The following is a 16,605-nucleotide window of genomic DNA, read 5'->3' as shown; positions in this document are numbered from 1 at the left end:
AGAGAGAAGAGAGGAGGAGAGAGGAAAGCGCTGAGGAGAGAGGAGGAGAGAGGAAAGAGCTGAGGAGAGAGGAGGAGAGAGGAAAGAGCTGAGGAGAGAGGAGGAGAGAGGAAAGAGCTGAGGAGAGAGGAGGAGAGAGGAAAGAGCTGAGGAGAGAGGAGGAGAGAGGAAAGAGCTGAGGAGAAAGGAAAGAGCTGAGGAGAAAGGATGAGAGAGGAACGAGAGGGAAAGAGAGCGGAAAGAGATGAGAGAGGAGGAGAGGAAATAGAAGAGGAGAGAGGAAAGAGAGGAAAGAGATGTGAGAGGAGGAGAGGAAATAGAAGAGGAGAGAGGAAAGAGAGGAAAGAGATGTGAGAGGAGGAGAGGAAATAGAAGAGAGAGGAGGAGAGAGGAGGAGAGAGGAAAGAGCTGAGGAGAAAGGAGGAGAGAGGGAAGAGATGAGAGAGGAGGAGAGGAAACATAAGAGAGAGGAGGAGAGAGGAGGAGAGAGGAAAGAGAGGAAAGAGCTGAGGAGAAAGGATGAGAGAGGGAAGAGAGGAGGAGAGAGGAAATAGATGAGGAGAGAGGAAAGAGAGGAAAGAGCTGAGGAGAAATGATGAGAGATGATGAGAGAGGAAAGAGGGGGAGAGAGGAAAGAAAGGAAAGAGCTGTGGAGAAAGGAGGAGAGGGGAGGAGAGAAGAAAGAGAGGAGGAGAGGGATGAGAGAGGAGGAGAGCGGAAAGAGATGAGAGAGGAGGAGAGGAAAGAGCTGAGGAGAAAATATGAGAGAGGAGAAAGGAAAGAGAGGAGGAGAGAGGTAAAAGGAAAGTACAGAGCAGAAAGGTGCCACACATACATGTCTTATATCTCGTGCACACCTCCTCCTCTGTGGGCATGATTGACAGCTGAATTGAGGGGATTAGTGAACCTTCGTACCACAGACTCCTCCCCGCTCGAGCCCCGCGAGCCAATCGGCGGTCACTTCTCCATGAGCGACAGGCGTATGATCCTCCGCAGCTCCTCCTCCTCCCGCCGCCGCCGTAGCACCGCCTCTTCCTGTTCCTGCGCCGAGAGCTCCATGGCGATGCGCAGCTGCTCGTCGTAGCTGCACGAGTTTGGCGTTTTTTTGGACGGAGTGGAGCAGAAGCCGGAGGCGGGACGGGGTTTGTGCTGGGGCGTCCTGGACAGAGGAGAAGAGGGAGGAGTTTATTAAAGGGTTACCCCCCACGAGACCGAAGGTTCACAAGTCCGAAGGTTTTAAAGGTTCACTAGTCCGAAGGTTCACTGGTCCAAAATTTCGCTCATCCTTAGGTTCGCTAGTCCGAAAGTTCCTCATAGGCTAAAGTGAAGGTGCAGACGGCATGGGGATGTAGTCAGTCTGTAAAATGCGCACGAAGCAGAAGACACTCACTGGAGCTCGTCACAACATTTAATGTACCAGCTGCTCACAGGAGGCACCGCAAGTTGTACTGTGTGTATAAAAATAACAAGGGAACATCTCGAATCCTCCGCTTTATGCCCTCATTTTATCATAAGAAATATGTGTGACCAGAATCCTCCACTCTATGCCTTCATTTGATCAAAGTATAGAAATGATATATGTATATATAGAAACGCGTGATCCGATCACCGTAGGATTGATAGTCAAAAAGGAAATTCAGCTCGCCAAGACGGGAATGTCTACAGAGCTGCGGCGCGCGGCCGAAACTGCTGGGCTATTTGAGTTAATTTATTCAATAATAATAGGATAAGGAGCTCAGGCTATGCACAGAAACAAGTCGGTTATGGAAAATACGTGAGTTTAATCATAAAAAGTGCATCAACACTAGAAAAGTCCACAAAGCAGTGTGTGGGGCAAAGGGAGGCGAGGAGAGCCCGCTGCACAGACTCACACCTTCGGACTCGTGAACCTTCGGACTAATGAACCTTCGGACTCGTGGGCAGCCACCTATTAAAGCCATGCTGCAGAACAATCCGGGAGACGCGTGCCAATACAACAAACAAATGTAATAATCACAAACGTAAGGCCTTGAACATAGCACACGATTTCGCATAGACTTCAGCATCCGGGACTCTCGCCCTAGTCACGAGCGCCGCCATTTTGAGAGGGGTCAACAACTCCGTAGTAACCGCTGACGGACACGCATGACTGATCGCTTTTTTGACAAACTACCGATGTCCTACGAGTATCAAGACAACTTGGATGTGTCTTCTAAACAGAGATGTATTCAGAAATTGTCTTTGCTCTGTCGTCGGAGAGCTCGAAGCCGCAAAGTATGTTTTTCACACTTCTCAACGGGAACTCTGAAGAATGAGAAGTTCTCTTTCTGGTAGCCGAAGACGACGCAGGATTTCGGCACACGTATTAAACTGATGTAAGCTCTGGCGTGTGTGTCTGTCAGCGGTTACTACGGAGTTGTTGAGCGCTCGCAAAATGGCGGCGCTCGTCACTAAGAAGGGCGAGAGTCCCAGATGGTGACGTCACGCAAAATCATGAATAGTTTGTTTTAGACACAAGATTTTGGGTGAGATAAACTTCATCCTTAGTGCGTGCTCTTTTTAATAAGAGCACGCAGTTTCAGGAACCGCGGCACTGCCATATAGCCTCATGGCTAACCCTAACCCTAACCTTAACCCTAACCCTAACCCTAACCCTGACCCTAACCCTAACCCTAACCCTAACCCTGACCCTAACCCTAACCCTAACCCTAACCCTGACCCTGACCCTGACCCGAACCTTAACTCTAACCCCAACCCTAACCCTAACCCTGACCCGAACCCGAACCCTAACCCTGACCCTAACCCTAACCCTAACCATAACCCTAACCCTGACCCTAACCCTAACCCTAACCCTGACCCTGACCCGAACCTTAACCTTAACCCTAACCCGGCGCGGTCAAATAGCGCAGCAGTTTCAGGAGCCGCGGCACAAAATAACATGGCAGTTTCGGCTGCGGCTCTGTAGATAAGATAATCCTTTATTGTCCCACATGGGGAAATTTCATCCCCATGTAGACACTCCCTTTTAATAATAATTTCTGTGGCATTGGAATTAGCATTAGCAGCTATTTTGTCTAATATTGATTTAATGTGACTTCATCTTTGAAGTCAAATGGGTGGGTTCAATGAGTCCAATGGGTTGTTGTTGTTGTTTTATGGCGGTTGGCATCCGAGTGTTGCATTACCGCCAGACTTTATTCCTCAGACGTTTCGTAGTCCTCAGACTCTGTCGTAGTCCGTAAAAGTACTCCTCCCATTGCTTTGGCGTTACAAAGCCCATGAGGTCATGATGTGTTTTTGTGACTAGAATAGTTGTTGTGTCAGAGACCAATGGGTTCATACTTATTAAAAGTATGTGCTGATAAAACAACAAAGCCAAGATTCTAGAACGTGGCTTTGAACGTTGAGTTCAAGACTAATGGGTGGGTTCGTTCGGTGGGTTCGGTGGGTTCAATTACCCCCACCTTCTGTAGTTGTACTTCTTCAAAGTACGTGTTGAGCGCAACATGGTCAAAAAAAGCCAAGATTCTAGAATGTGGTTTTGAAAGTTGAGTTCAAGTCTAATGGGTGGGTTCATTGGGTTCAATGTGTTCGATGGGTTGAAGGGGTTCAATCGCCTACTTCTTCAAAGTACGTTTTGGACCCAATATGGTTAAAAAAACAAAGCCAAGATTCTAGAATGTGGCTTTGAGTCTATTATTTGCGGGTGACACCTGCAAATAAAAAGAAACTGCCATTAAATGCAACAAAAACACCAAAGAAGAAGACGACAAACAGCAACAGCGAGCGACATTTCACGATCTCTCAACGAGTCAAACAACTCAATTTAAAGCCGGGGAACTTTAAAAATACCATTCTCACAGAGTGCAACTGGTGAGTACCGCATTTTCCTGACTTTAAGTCACACATTTTTTCATAGTTTTGGCCACGGTGTGACTTTTACTTATATTTATTCTTATATACTTACACTCCGGAGCGATTTATATGTGATATCATTTATCATTTTCACACTTGCAACCACACTTAATACTCCAGTGCAACTTATATATTACGTTACTTCTTTTAGTTATTTTACGCACTGGTTCAAACTTCCTTCTTAGACCAGTTTGGGTGAAGTTTTAGTCGATTTTTGATATATCTTAATGTTTTACTTCAATTCACACTTAGTACAAGATTGCAGCATAGTTTAACGTATTTTTGCACAGTTAGGAAAACAAGGTCTCAGATTGAAATGAACAATTGCACTGGACACAATAAAACTGTAAAATGTGATCATGTTTTACTTTTGGGGATTTCGGAGACAGACAAGGGTAACACGACTTCAGTGCAAAAAGAGGGGAATTTATCAAAGATGCACAAACTCAATACCTTTTGTTCACTTTTTAAATCATTCAAAACATTCAAAACACACCAAATCTTACAAACATTGCTTCTTTCATTTAGAAAACAGCTTCATATGTTTTAGTTTTAAGGCCCAAAGACACTGGGACAGGCTCCAGTCACCCGCGACCCCGAAAGGGAACAAGCGGTAGAAAATGAATGAATGACATTGTTGACATTTTGAACAACACATTACAGTGGATACGTATTTATTTTCTTTCTTCTGTTGTTATTACGTTTGTGGTGAATTCTTCTTGAGTTTTACTTGTTGTTGCGTTATTTGTACCGTGGGGGGGTGGGTAAAGCCTAACGAATAATGTCTTACGAATAGTTGGCGGTAAATGCACCTTTGCAGTTGGCTGTAGGTCGCCATTAAAAGCAACAACAACAATGAGGAGTAGTTACGGTATAGCGTAAAATACGTACTTTGAAGACGTACAACTACAGTAGGTGGCGGTAAATGCACCTTTACATTTGGCTGTCAACCGCCATATTATATTTATTACTATATTATGGATTTTAGCATAAATGGATGTCAGAGTAAAGAAATGGAGGTAGGAGCGACTACAGTAGGTGAAGAAGAAGAAGAAGAAGAAGAAGAAGAAGAAGAAGAAGAAGAAGAAGAAGAAGAAGAAGAAGAAGAAGAAGAAGAAGAAGAAGAAGAAGAAGAAGAAGAAGAAGACGAAGACGATGATGATGAAGACGATGATGATGAAGACGATGAAGACGATGAAGAAGGGGCGATCGCTGGTAGAAAGAAGAAGAGGGGCAAGAGGAAGGGCAGAAGAGGGGAGGGAGGGGGAAGAAGAAGAAGAATAAAGCCTAAAGAATAAAGTCTGAAGAATAAAGTCTGAAGAATAAAGTCAGACGGGGAGACAAATAAAGTCTGGAAAATGAAGCCTAAAGTCTACCTGCAGTAGGTGGTGGTAATGTAACACTTGGATACCAACCGCCATAAAACACCAAAGAAGAAGAAGAAGAAGAAGAAGAAGAACCAGGTGTCAGGGCTCAGTGTGATAAAAGCCCAGATTCTAGAAAGTCACTTTGAAAGTTAAGTTCTGATCAGAACTAAACGTTTTTTTTTTTTTTTTTAATCAACGGTATGGCATAAAATACATACTTAGACGTACAACTACAATAGGTGGTGGTAAATGCACCTTTTCAGTTGGCTGCCAACCGCCATTAAAACAACAACAACTCGTCTCTTCTTTTAGTTTTGAGGCGTGACATGGAACGCATGCTTTGAAGACGTAAGTATAGAAGACGCAATTTCTAAAGAGTAAAGCCTAAAGAATAAAGCCTAAAGAATAAAGTCAAAAGAATAAAGTCAAAAGAATAAAGTCGGACGGAACAAGCAGTAGAAAATGGATGGATGGATGGATGGAGAATAAAGTCTTAAGTCTAACTGCATTGGGTGGCCTATGTAATACTTGGATACCAACTGCCATACTGCCATAAAACACCAAAGAAGAGGAAGAAGTTCAACCAGAACCAGAGCCAGAGCCAGAAGCAAAACAAGAAGCAGAAGCAGAAGCAGAAGCAGAAGCAGAAGCAGAAGCAGAAGCAGAAGCAGAAGCAGAAGCAGAAGCAGAAGCAGCAGAAGAAGAAGAAGAAGAAGAAGAAGAAGAAGAAGAAGAAGAAGAAGAAGAAGAAGAAGAAGAAGAAGAAGAAGAAGAAGTCTTCAAGAAGAACAAGAACAAGAACAAGAACAAGAACAAGAACAAGAACAAGAACAAGAACAAGAACAAGAACAAGAACAAGAACAAGAACAAGAACAAGAACAAGAACAAGAACAAGAACAAGAACAAGAAGCACAAGACGCAGAAGCAGAAGCTGAAGCTGAAGCTGAAGCTGAAGCTGAAGCTGAAGAAGAAGAAGATTCAAGAACAAGAACAAGAACAAGAACAAGAACAAGATTTCACAATCTCTCAATGTTTTCAGAAAAAACTCAATTTAAAGCCCCCAAAGCTTTAAAAAATACCATTCTCGCTGAGTGCAACTGGTGAGTAGTCCTTTTAAGAACTGGTTCAATCTTGTTAGACCAGTTTTGATGATTTTTTTTGGTAAATCTTTTATGTATGGGTATACAGGAGACTAGTGATGGGGCAGGGTATGCAGAAGACTAGTGATGGGGCAGGGTATGCAGAAGACTAGTGATGGGGCAGGGTATGCAGAAGACTAGTGATGGGGCAGGGTATGCAGGAGACTAGTGATGGGGCAGGGTATACAGGAGACTAGTGATGGGGCAGGGTATGCAGAAGACTAGTGATGGGGCAGGGTATGCAGAAGACTAGTGATGGGGCAGGGTATACAGAAGACTAGTGATGGGGCAGGGTATGCAGAAGACTAGTGATGGGGCAGGGTATGCAGAAGACTAGTGATGGGGCAGGGTATGCAGGAGACTAGTGATGGGGCAGGGTATACAGGAGACTAGTGATGGGGCAGGGTATGCAGAAGACTAGTGATGGGGCAGGGTATGCAGGAGACTAGTGATGGGGCAGGGTATGCAGGAGACTAGTGATGGGGCAGGGTATGCAGAAGACAGGTGATGGGGCAAGGTATGCAGGAGACTAGTGATGGAGCAGGGTATGCAGGAGACTGGTGATGGGGCAGGGTATGCAGGAGACTAGTGATGGAGCAGGGTATGCAGGAGACTGGTGATGGGGCAGGGTATGCAGGAGACTGGTGATGGGGCAGGGTATGCAGGAGACTAGTGATGGGGCAGGGTATGCAGGAGACTAGTGATGGGAAGGGTATGCAGAAGACTAGTGATGGGGCAGGGTATGCAGAAAACTAGTGATGAGGCAGGGTATGCAGAAGACGAGTGATGGGGTAGGGTATGCAGGAGACTAGTGATGGGGCAGGGTATGCAGGAGACTAGTGATGGGGCAGGGTATGCAGGAGACTGGTGATGGGGCAGGGTATGCAGGAGACTGGTGATGGGGCAGGGTATGCAGAAGACGAGTGATGGGGCAGGGTATGCAGGAGACTAGTGATGGGGCAGGGTATGCAGGAGACTAGTGATGGGGCAGGGTATGCAGAAGACTAGTGATGGGGCAGGATATGCAGGAGACTAGTGATGGGGCAGGGTATGCAGAAGACTGGTGATGGGGCAGGGTATGCAGGAGACTAGTGATGGGGCAGGGTATGCAGGAGACTAGTGATGGGGCAGGGTATGCAGAAGACAGGTGATGGGGCAAGGTATGCAGGAGACCAGTGATGGGGCAGGGTATGCAGGAGACTAGTGATGGGGCAGGCTATGCAGGAGACTAGTGATGGGAAGGGTATGCAGAAGACTAGTGATGGGGCAGGGTATGCAGAAAACTAGTGATGGGGCAGGGTATGCAGAAGACGAGTGATGGGGTAGGGTATGCAGAAGACTGGTGATGGGGCAGGGTATGCAGGTGACTAGCGATGGGGCAGGGTATGCAGGAGACTAGCGATGGGGCAGGGTATGCAGGAGACTAGTGATGGGGCAGGGTATGCAGGAGACAGGTGATGGGGCAGGGTATGCAGGAGACAGGTGATGGGGCAGGGTATGCAGAAGACGAGTGATGGGGCAGGGTATGCAGGAGACTAGTGATGGGGCAGGGTATGCAGGTGACTAGTGATGGGGCAGGGTATGCAGGAGACTAGTGATGGGGCAGGGTATGCAGGAGACTAGTGATGGGGCAGGGTATGCAGAAGACTAGTGATGGGGCAGGGTATGCAGGAGACTAGTGATGGGGCAGGGTATGCAGGAGACTAGTGATGGAGCAGGGTATGCAGAAGACAGGTGATGGGGCAAGGTATGCAGGAGACCAGTGATGGGGCAAGGTATGCAGGAGACTAGTGATGGGGCAGGGTATGCAGGAGACTAGTGATGGGAAGGGTATGCAGAAGACTAGTGATGGGGCAGGGTATGCAGAAAACTAGTGATGGGGCAGGGTATGCAGAAGACGAGTGATGGGGTAGGGTATGCAGAAGACTGGTGATGGGGTAGGGTATGCAGGTGACTAGTGATGGGGCAGGGTATGCAGGAGACTAGCGATGGGGCAGGGTATGCAGGATACTAGTGATGGGGCAGGGTATGCAGGAGACAGGTGATGGGGCAGGGTATGCAGGAGACAGGTGATGGGGCAGGGTATGCAGGTGACTAGTGATGGGGCAGGGTATGCAGGTGACTAGTGATGGGGCAGGGTATGCAGGAGACTAGTGATGGGGCAGGGTATGCAGGGGACTAGTGATGGGGCAGGGTATGCAGGGGACTGGTGATGGGGCAGGGTATGCAGGAGACTGGTGATGGGGCAGGGTATGCAGGTGACTAGTGATGGGGCAGGGTATGCAGGTGACTAGTGATGGGGCAGGGTATGCAGGAGACTAGTGATGGGGCAGGGTATGCAGAAGACTAGTGATGGGGCAGGGTATACAGGAGACTAGTGATGGAGCAGGGTATGCAGGAGACTGGTGATGGGGCAGGGTATGCAGGAGACTAGTGATGGGGCAGGGTATGCAGGAGACTAGTGATGGGGCAGGGTATGCAGAAGACAGAGAAGACTAGTGATGGGGCAGGGTATTCAGGAGACTAGTGATGGAGCAGGGTATGCAGGAGACTGGTGATGGGGCAGGGTATGCAGGAGACTAGTGATGGGGCAGGGTATGCAGGAGACTAGTGATGGGGCAGGGTATGCAGAAGACAGGTGATGGGGCAAGGTATGCAGGAGACTAGTGATGGAGCAGGGTATGCAGGAGACTGGTGATGGGGCAGGGTATGCAGGAGACTAGTGATGGAGCAGGGTATGCAGGAGACTGGTGATGGGGCAGGGTATGCAGGAGACTGGTGATGGGGCAGGGTATGCAGGAGACTAGTGATGGGGCAGGGTATGCAGGAGACTAGTGATGGGAAGGGTATGCAGAAGACTAGTGATGGGGCAGGGTATGCAGAAAACTAGTGATGAGGCAGGGTATGCAGAAGACGAGTGATGGGGTAGGGTATGCAGGAGACTAGTGATGGGGCAGGGTATGCAGGAGACTGGTGATGGGGCAGGGTATGCAGGAGACTGGTGATGGGGCAGGGTATGCAGAAGACGAGTGATGGGGCAGGGTATGCAGGAGACTAGTGATGGGGCAGGGTATGCAGGAGACTAGTGATGGGGCAGGGTATGCAGAAGACTAGTGATGGGGCAGGATATGCAGGAGACTAGTGATGGGGCAGGGTATGCAGGAGACTAGTGATGGGGCAGGGTATGCAGAAGACTAGTGATGGGGCAGGGTATGCAGGAGACTAGTGATGGGGCAGGGTATGCAGGAGACTAGTGATGGGGCAGGGTATGCAGAACACAGGTGATGGGGCAAGGTATGCAGGAGACCAGTGATGGGGCAGGGTATGCAGGAGACTAGTGATGGGGCAGGCTATGCAGGAGACTAGTGATGGGAAGGGTATGCAGAAGACTAGTGATGGGGCAGGGTATGCAGAAAACTAGTGATGGGGCAGGGTATGCAGAAGACGAGTGATGGGGTAGGGTATGCAGAAGACTGGTGATGGGGCAGGGTATGCAGGTGACTAGTGATGGGGCAGGGTATGCAGGAGACTAGCGATGGGGCAGGGTATGCAGGATACTAGTGATGGGGCAGGGTATGCAGGAGACAGGTGATGGGGCAGGGTATGCAGGAGACAGGTGATGGGGCAGGGTATGCAGGTGACTAGTGATGGGGCAGGGTATGCAGGAGACTAGTGATGGGGCAGGGTATGCAGGAGACTAGTGATGGGGCAGGGTATGCAGGGGACTAGTGATGGGGCAGGGTATGCAGGAGACTGGTGATGGGGCAGGGTATGCAGGAGACTGGTGATGGGGCAGGGTATGCAGGTGACTAGTGATGGGGCAGGGTATGCAGGAGACTAGTGATGGGGCAGGGTATGCAGGAGACTAGTGATGGGGCAGGGTATGCAGGAGACTGGTGATGGGGCAGGGTATGCAGGAGACTGGTGATGGGGCAGGGTATGCAGGAGACTGGTGATGGGGGAGGGTATGCAGGTGACTAGTGATGGGGCAGGGTATGCAGGAGACTAGTGATGGGGCAGGGTAAGCAGGAGACTAGTGATGGGGCAGGGTATGCAGGGTAAACTGTTCCACAGTTTGGGGGAAGCCATAGATAAACCATGAACATATTGATAATCACAATTTTAAAACTGAACAGGTTTGATTATTGGGCATTTTGTGACTGTTTTCTCCCCATAAAAAGATAGATAATCGTTTGTTTTTTACAGTTTACCAAATACCTCAACAATGAAGGCAGCAGGAGGCACAAGTGGTTGGGAAGGAGTTCAGGAGTATGAAGACCCTGCATACCTTGATCTGGTGAAGCTTGTTTCTCCATCTTCTCCTGCACCGGTGGAACAAGCTGAACCATCGTGCAACCAGGTTTTGGAGGACTTAATTGGCACGGCGGAACTCGTGCATTATTCTTCATTAGAGGAAGAGATCTTCTTAGATATTCTGAATGACATGGAATTTACAGACTTTTTGAGTAATAGCCAGTTTACGTCTGAGCCCTATGAAAGCGGCTCATGTCCCAGTCAGAAGAAGAAAGTGCCGGACTGCCAGCCGACAAACCATCTGGATATGACTGGTTCTTCCTGCGTGCCTCATTTTATAGTAAATACCAATGAATATCTAATATCTAATAATAAGTTGGAATTTAAAAGACAATCAGAATCAAGCTTTTTTGTGTATGTATATATCTGGGTGAACTGAAGCAATTTTACAGCTTGTTTGAAGATGCCAATTACAGTAGTCCAATCTACTGGAGACAAAAGTTTCTCAAAGCATGGTTTAAACCAGGGGTGGGCAATTATTTTCCTCCGAGGGCCATATTCGAATCCAGGCAAGTAGCGGAGGGCCGGCCCGCGATCATTGGTGTGAATTTTTTTTTTTTAATCTATTATTTAATTCCTTTCACATCATATGTATTAAGGATACAAGTGCACACAGATAACTAAGGGCAAAAAAAAAAAAAAAAAAAGGTTTTTATTTTTTTATAATTATTACTTGGCATGTTTGGCGGGCCGGATTATAAAGACAAATGGGCCACATGTGGCCCGCGGGCCGTAGTTTGCCCACCCCTGGTTTAGACACTATACTTTTGACGTTTTTATATGATAAAAAGCTGATGATTGATTTGATGTGGCTGTTAAAGTTCTAAGTCCATCGTTAACAAATAATAATTGCATTATTAATTTATTTTTTCACTATTCTGACCATTTGTACATTTTGTATGTATTCAGACCAAGTACCATAGACCATAGTACTTTTACTATTGCTATTCATTGTTCTATGTTGCACCCTAATGCCAGAGAAAGTGACAATGGCAATAAACCCCTTTTTGATTCTGATTCTGACATATATATATATACTACAAAGAATGTAATGTATTTTTTTATCATCTCAGATACAAAGTGACTTCCAGGCAAATGACAATCCTCTCATCAATGACAACAGCCTGAAACACTTCGGCACAGTGTAAGTACCAAAGACATATCTTCTTACCAAAGTGCTGTTGTCCCATTTCAGTGCCAGTACAAATGAATGTATTTTTATTCTTATCTGCTGCAGCATCAAGACAGAGCAGCACACTTATTCAGCTCACCCCACCTTTACTACTAACAATGTAGTTCCAAGGTAAAGGAAAAAATGCCCCAAAATACTAAACATATTTGACTAAGGCTGCACAATACCTTACAAAGTTAATATTATGATGAGTCAGTGTTCAGTCCTAACATAAGTCCCCTTCATATCGTTCTAACATGTGTCTTTTATAGGAAGAAGAAGGTGGACGATGGACAACCCTACATTAAAAAGCCTCCCAATGCCTTCATGTTGTTCAGGGCTATGCAGAGGCACAATGTGGCCAAGGAGCTCCACATCACAGGCTCTGCTAAAATCAACGTGGTGCTCGGCCAGAGGGTGAGTGGGACTGACTAAATAGTAGACCAAGACTAACTCAGGCCATTTACAGGGAGCGCACTGGAGGAAAGTGGCTCACATAGTAAAATGGTTTTATTATTGGAAGGTTGGTGGAAACATCCCAGTTTGGACAATTGTATAATGTTGTGTCCTTGGGTAGGATATGTTATCCACTTTGCACAAATGTGGTGTAAGAATGACTGACTCCTCCCACACTTGCACAGCACATCATCAAGTTCACAGAGTGAGTGAATGAATAATGTGATTTAAAGTTGACTTTGAGTGTCTAACAAGCAATATGAGACTGCTGGTTAAATGGACTTTAAAGGGCCACATTGTTGCCCTACAACTTTTTCGATTATCCTTCTAAAATCTTTACCATTATATAAGGACATCAATAATCATGATACAAATGTAACTGTTTGATGTATTACATCCTCTGGAACACTATGGTAAACATTTGTCGTCTTTGTCTCCAGTGGAAGATGATGTCGGAGCAGGAGCAGGCTCCATACTTTGAACAGGCTCACAGAGAGAGAAGGGCTCACGAGGCCATGTACCCTGGGTGGTCCCCCAAAGACAATTTAGTAAGTCAGAGCTTCTCAAACTTTTTCCGGCACGCTCCCCTTGGGAGATAAAAAATGTATCCACGCTGCCCTACAGCCACAAGAAACTATAAAGTATGTTATATGTATAACAGTAATCATTAGAGTTTAATTACATAAATAGGCTGTACATAACATTTCTTTTTAGTGTTATTCACAGTGTCTTTCTGGAGTTTGTGCTTTAAAGATATGAAGAAATGGCACAACACAGAGCCTCCCTGCTCTACAAATATATGAGCCTCTCTGAGTGCTCTCCTCTCCCTCTGGCTCTTTTCTTGTGCAGACAGGGGAGGTTAGTCTCCTGTCTGCAGTGGGACAGTGCAGAATTGGCGCTTTATTGCAGTGAATACGACGTTTCAAGGAGAAGACGCATTCGCGTTACTTCACGTCTTTGGGATCTTTTGCGGATCCACACCTCACACACAGACTGCTTTCTGCGTGGTGCTGCACTTATGTTTCATATTTAACACGAAATTTAGCACATGGGATCCATACGGTAAGGAAGCGAATGCACACATATTCTTCAGATATACTTTATATCACCAAAGTGCGATCAAAAGCAGAGGAAGTTATAAGTTAAACTCGAAAACTTCAAGTTCTACAGTGAAGGAGAGTTGGATTTCTCATTCAAAAAAAACATGGGACGCTGGGACATTGCCAAGTCCCTTTGAACATTGTTTAATCTGCTGTTTCACTGTCGCCCCTCGAGGCAACTGCTGTTGTGATTTTGGGCGTTACAAAAATAAATTGAAATTGAAATTGAAAAGGGGAGGGAGGAGACAAGCGCGAAGGGAACCAGGACAGAAGCATGCGCAGAGAAACGGGCAGGACAATAGCGCATATGGCGCATATAGAAGCCAAAGACATGACTTGTTCTAAACCTGCGGCAAATGTGTGCGAGGGGCACAGACCTACTCCTCCGCGGCTCTCATATCAAGACATGAACCCTGTGTTGGCACAGAGCGTTTTTCTGTTGCCCAAAACACTACTGTCACGCATTATGTGCGCACATTTCCGCAAACATCTCAGGCCCCCCTTGGCAAGTCCCTGCGCCCCCCTCAAACGGGTGTGCCCTCCACTCTTAAAAGTTCTGTTGTAAGTGCTTCAATACACCAACACACAACCTATGCTTTTAAAGAGGATGTGCTTGTTTGTACACATACTGTGGGTACTCTCCAACACACACACGCACACGCACGCACGCACGCACGCGCACGCACACGCACACACACACGCACACGTACATCCAGTATGTATTATATCTCAATATTAATTGAATCTTCATTTTAGGGCAAAAAGGCCAAGAGGAGGAAAGCTGACAATATTCGGGTTCCGCAAAACCACCACCACCACCACTTTGCCTTTTCTGGGGCACCTGCCAATCAACAGCCTGTGATGACTTTGCCATATTCAACTGCTCCCAAATGTTTCCCAAACCATGTCTTGAACAACCATGATCATTCTTACATCTATCATAGCCAGAACAACCAGAAGCCTTTCCAGGAACTTCCCAAGGAGACCCTCATGTTCAATGGCATCCCCGTTGAGGCCTCCCTTAAGGCCTTTGTGAACCAAGCTTGTGTGAACCAGTCACCTATCAAGGTCCTTCCTAGTGAGAGTTTTACCACACCGGGCTCTACCTTCCAGGATCTTTCCAACCTGGCTCCTAACAACCAGACAACCAATTACCTGGCTCCGAACAAACAAGAACCTATCCAGGAACTTCCCAAGGAGATCCTCATGTTCAATGGCATCCCCGTCGAGGCCACCCTTAAGGGCTTTGTGAACCAAGCTTGTGAGAACCAGGCACCTATCAAGGTCCTTCCTAGTGAGAGTTTTGCCACACCAGGCTCTACCTTCCAGGACCCTTCCAACCTGGCTCCTAACAACCAGACAACCAATCACCTGGCTCCGAACAAACAAGAGCCTATTCAGGAACTTTCCAAGGAGTCCCTCATGTTCAATGGCATCCCCGTCGAGGCCACCCACCTTAAGGCCTTTGTGAACCAAGCTCGTGAGAACCAGGCACCTATCAAGGTCCTTCATAGTGAGAGTTTTACCACACCGAGCTATGCCTTCCAGGACCCTTCCAACCTGGCTCCGAATAAACAGGCTCCTCCCTTCAATCTTTATGAGATCTTTCTCAAAATGGCTCCTGAAGTTCAGGGATCTCTCATGCGCCTTTTGGACAAGCCAGCAACTTAAATGTCCAGAGTGGTCACTATTTTTGAAAAATACAATGTTTCAACTTTTGTCTTCCCTTGGCTGTAGACAGGCCAGTCCTACTGAAACTAGTCTGAAACTTACTCAGATCAATGTTAGATCCTAATGAGACAAATCATTTTCAATTAATAATTGTATTTCTTCTTATAATCTTGAGTTTGTTTTAAACTGAAACATGGCGTGACAAAAACACAGGCAATGTAGTTCTTTGAATCTGCTCCCCTCAACTTTAAGTTTGATTCTGAAACACGAGAAAACAAAGAGAGGAGGTGTCTGCGCACTTTTTAGAGATGAAATAGTTATACAGGGCACTCTTCCCTCTAAGCTGTGCGCACTGCTCCCCAAAATAAAAATCCAACCTGAATTGAAAATAAACTAAACAGATCATAAAGCATATAGCATGATAGAGTGAATGACAGGCAAGAGTGAACATGTATACAGGGATTTCCCCGATGGGCTGATGGGTAAATGTTCCAGTGTGGGCCGAGCAGTAGAGGAGGCGAGCAACAGCGCCCATTGGCCCCTGACTTAGCAGTGTTGGCCCCGACTAGAGACCTGTGGCGGACGGGATTGCCCACGGGTCAAATGCTGCAGGATCAGGCGGATTTGAGTGCCCCTGTCCCGGAGAGCAGCGGTCCAAGCAGAGGTGATATGGGGCAGTGCATGAGAGCGCATAACCACTCGGAGAGAGGACCGAGCAGGCGGAGATGAGAGGAGGAAAGCTCTGCGTCAGGTGGATGTATTATCACAGGACACTTTGACCATGTGAGTAGAACAACGGTGGAGAAACTTTATGAATGAGGCTCAGCGTGATGCAAGATGCGTGACCGCAGCGCAGTCTGAGAATGAGCTGTTTGGTGTTTAACGTTTCACCCTCTGAAGAGTTTCAGTGTATCTAAAGACCGTCCCATTCAGGTCTTCATCTGCCTGGAAGAACTGGTTCTCCTCCTGAAGAACTGGTTCTCCTCCTGAAGAACTGCTTCTCCTCCTGAGTGGTTCCAACTTCACTGTATCTCGCGTCCGCCTGTCCGTCTGAGGCAGTCAGATCTCACCTTCACTGTGGAACTCCTCCAAGTTTATATTTTTTCCCAAGGAGGTTTTTGTAGTTTTTCCTGGCCGAGAAGGAGGGTCTAAGGTCAGGGGACCCTGGGACACTGCCCCTCGTCCCTACGGACATTTTTAAATTCGTTTTTCACTGTCGCCCTCCGAGACAACCGCTGTTGTGATGTTGGGCGTTACAAAAATAAATTGAATTCACAGACTCTCTCATTGCAGTAATATGATGGGCAACAGCCCGGACGGGCCTATAGCCCTAAAATACTAGGCCTATTTGAAGTTGTACTCTGTATTGTGTTTGTTAAAATTGGTTTGAAATGAGGCAGTTTGATGTTAAAAGGTGCACTATGTAAGTTTTCTAGTTGATGGCCCTTGCTTTGCCTGGAAGGTTCCACAGTATGATATAAACTCATCTGTCT

The 16,605-nt window shown here is 46.8% G+C and overlaps 2 protein-coding genes across 2 annotated transcripts in view; one reads left to right on the top strand and one right to left on the bottom strand.

The window, feature by feature from the left end:
• Positions 1-882: 882 nt before the first annotated feature.
• The window catches only part of ankrd13b (ankyrin repeat domain 13B), a 79,642-nt gene continuing 63,919 nt past the window's right edge, over positions 883-16,605 (bottom strand). Inside the window, exon 15 of the mRNA XM_072454986.1 lies at positions 883-1,159. Within this exon, the coding sequence (XP_072311087.1) occupies positions 958-1,159 (202 nt within the window). The 3' untranslated portion in view covers positions 883-957. The remainder of the gene's footprint in view (positions 1,160-16,605) is intronic.
• Positions 12,094-15,112, top strand: LOC140371991 (uncharacterized). The gene is made up of 4 exons (XM_072459232.1): positions 12,094-12,101; positions 12,158-12,302; positions 12,782-12,889; positions 14,198-15,112. Exons 1-4 carry the CDS (start codon positions 12,094-12,096, stop codon positions 15,110-15,112), a joined length of 1,176 nt encoding a protein of 391 aa, XP_072315333.1.

This window comes from Eucyclogobius newberryi, unplaced genomic scaffold (genome assembly GCF_026437365.1).
Source record: "Eucyclogobius newberryi isolate DKJ021-1_F unplaced genomic scaffold, fEucNew1.0.hap1 SCAF_10, whole genome shotgun sequence".
Classification (NCBI taxonomy): Eukaryota; Metazoa; Chordata; class Actinopteri; order Gobiiformes; family Gobiidae; genus Eucyclogobius; species Eucyclogobius newberryi.
The sequence above is the reverse complement of the archived record's forward strand: the minus strand, read 5'-3'. Positions and strand labels throughout refer to the sequence as shown.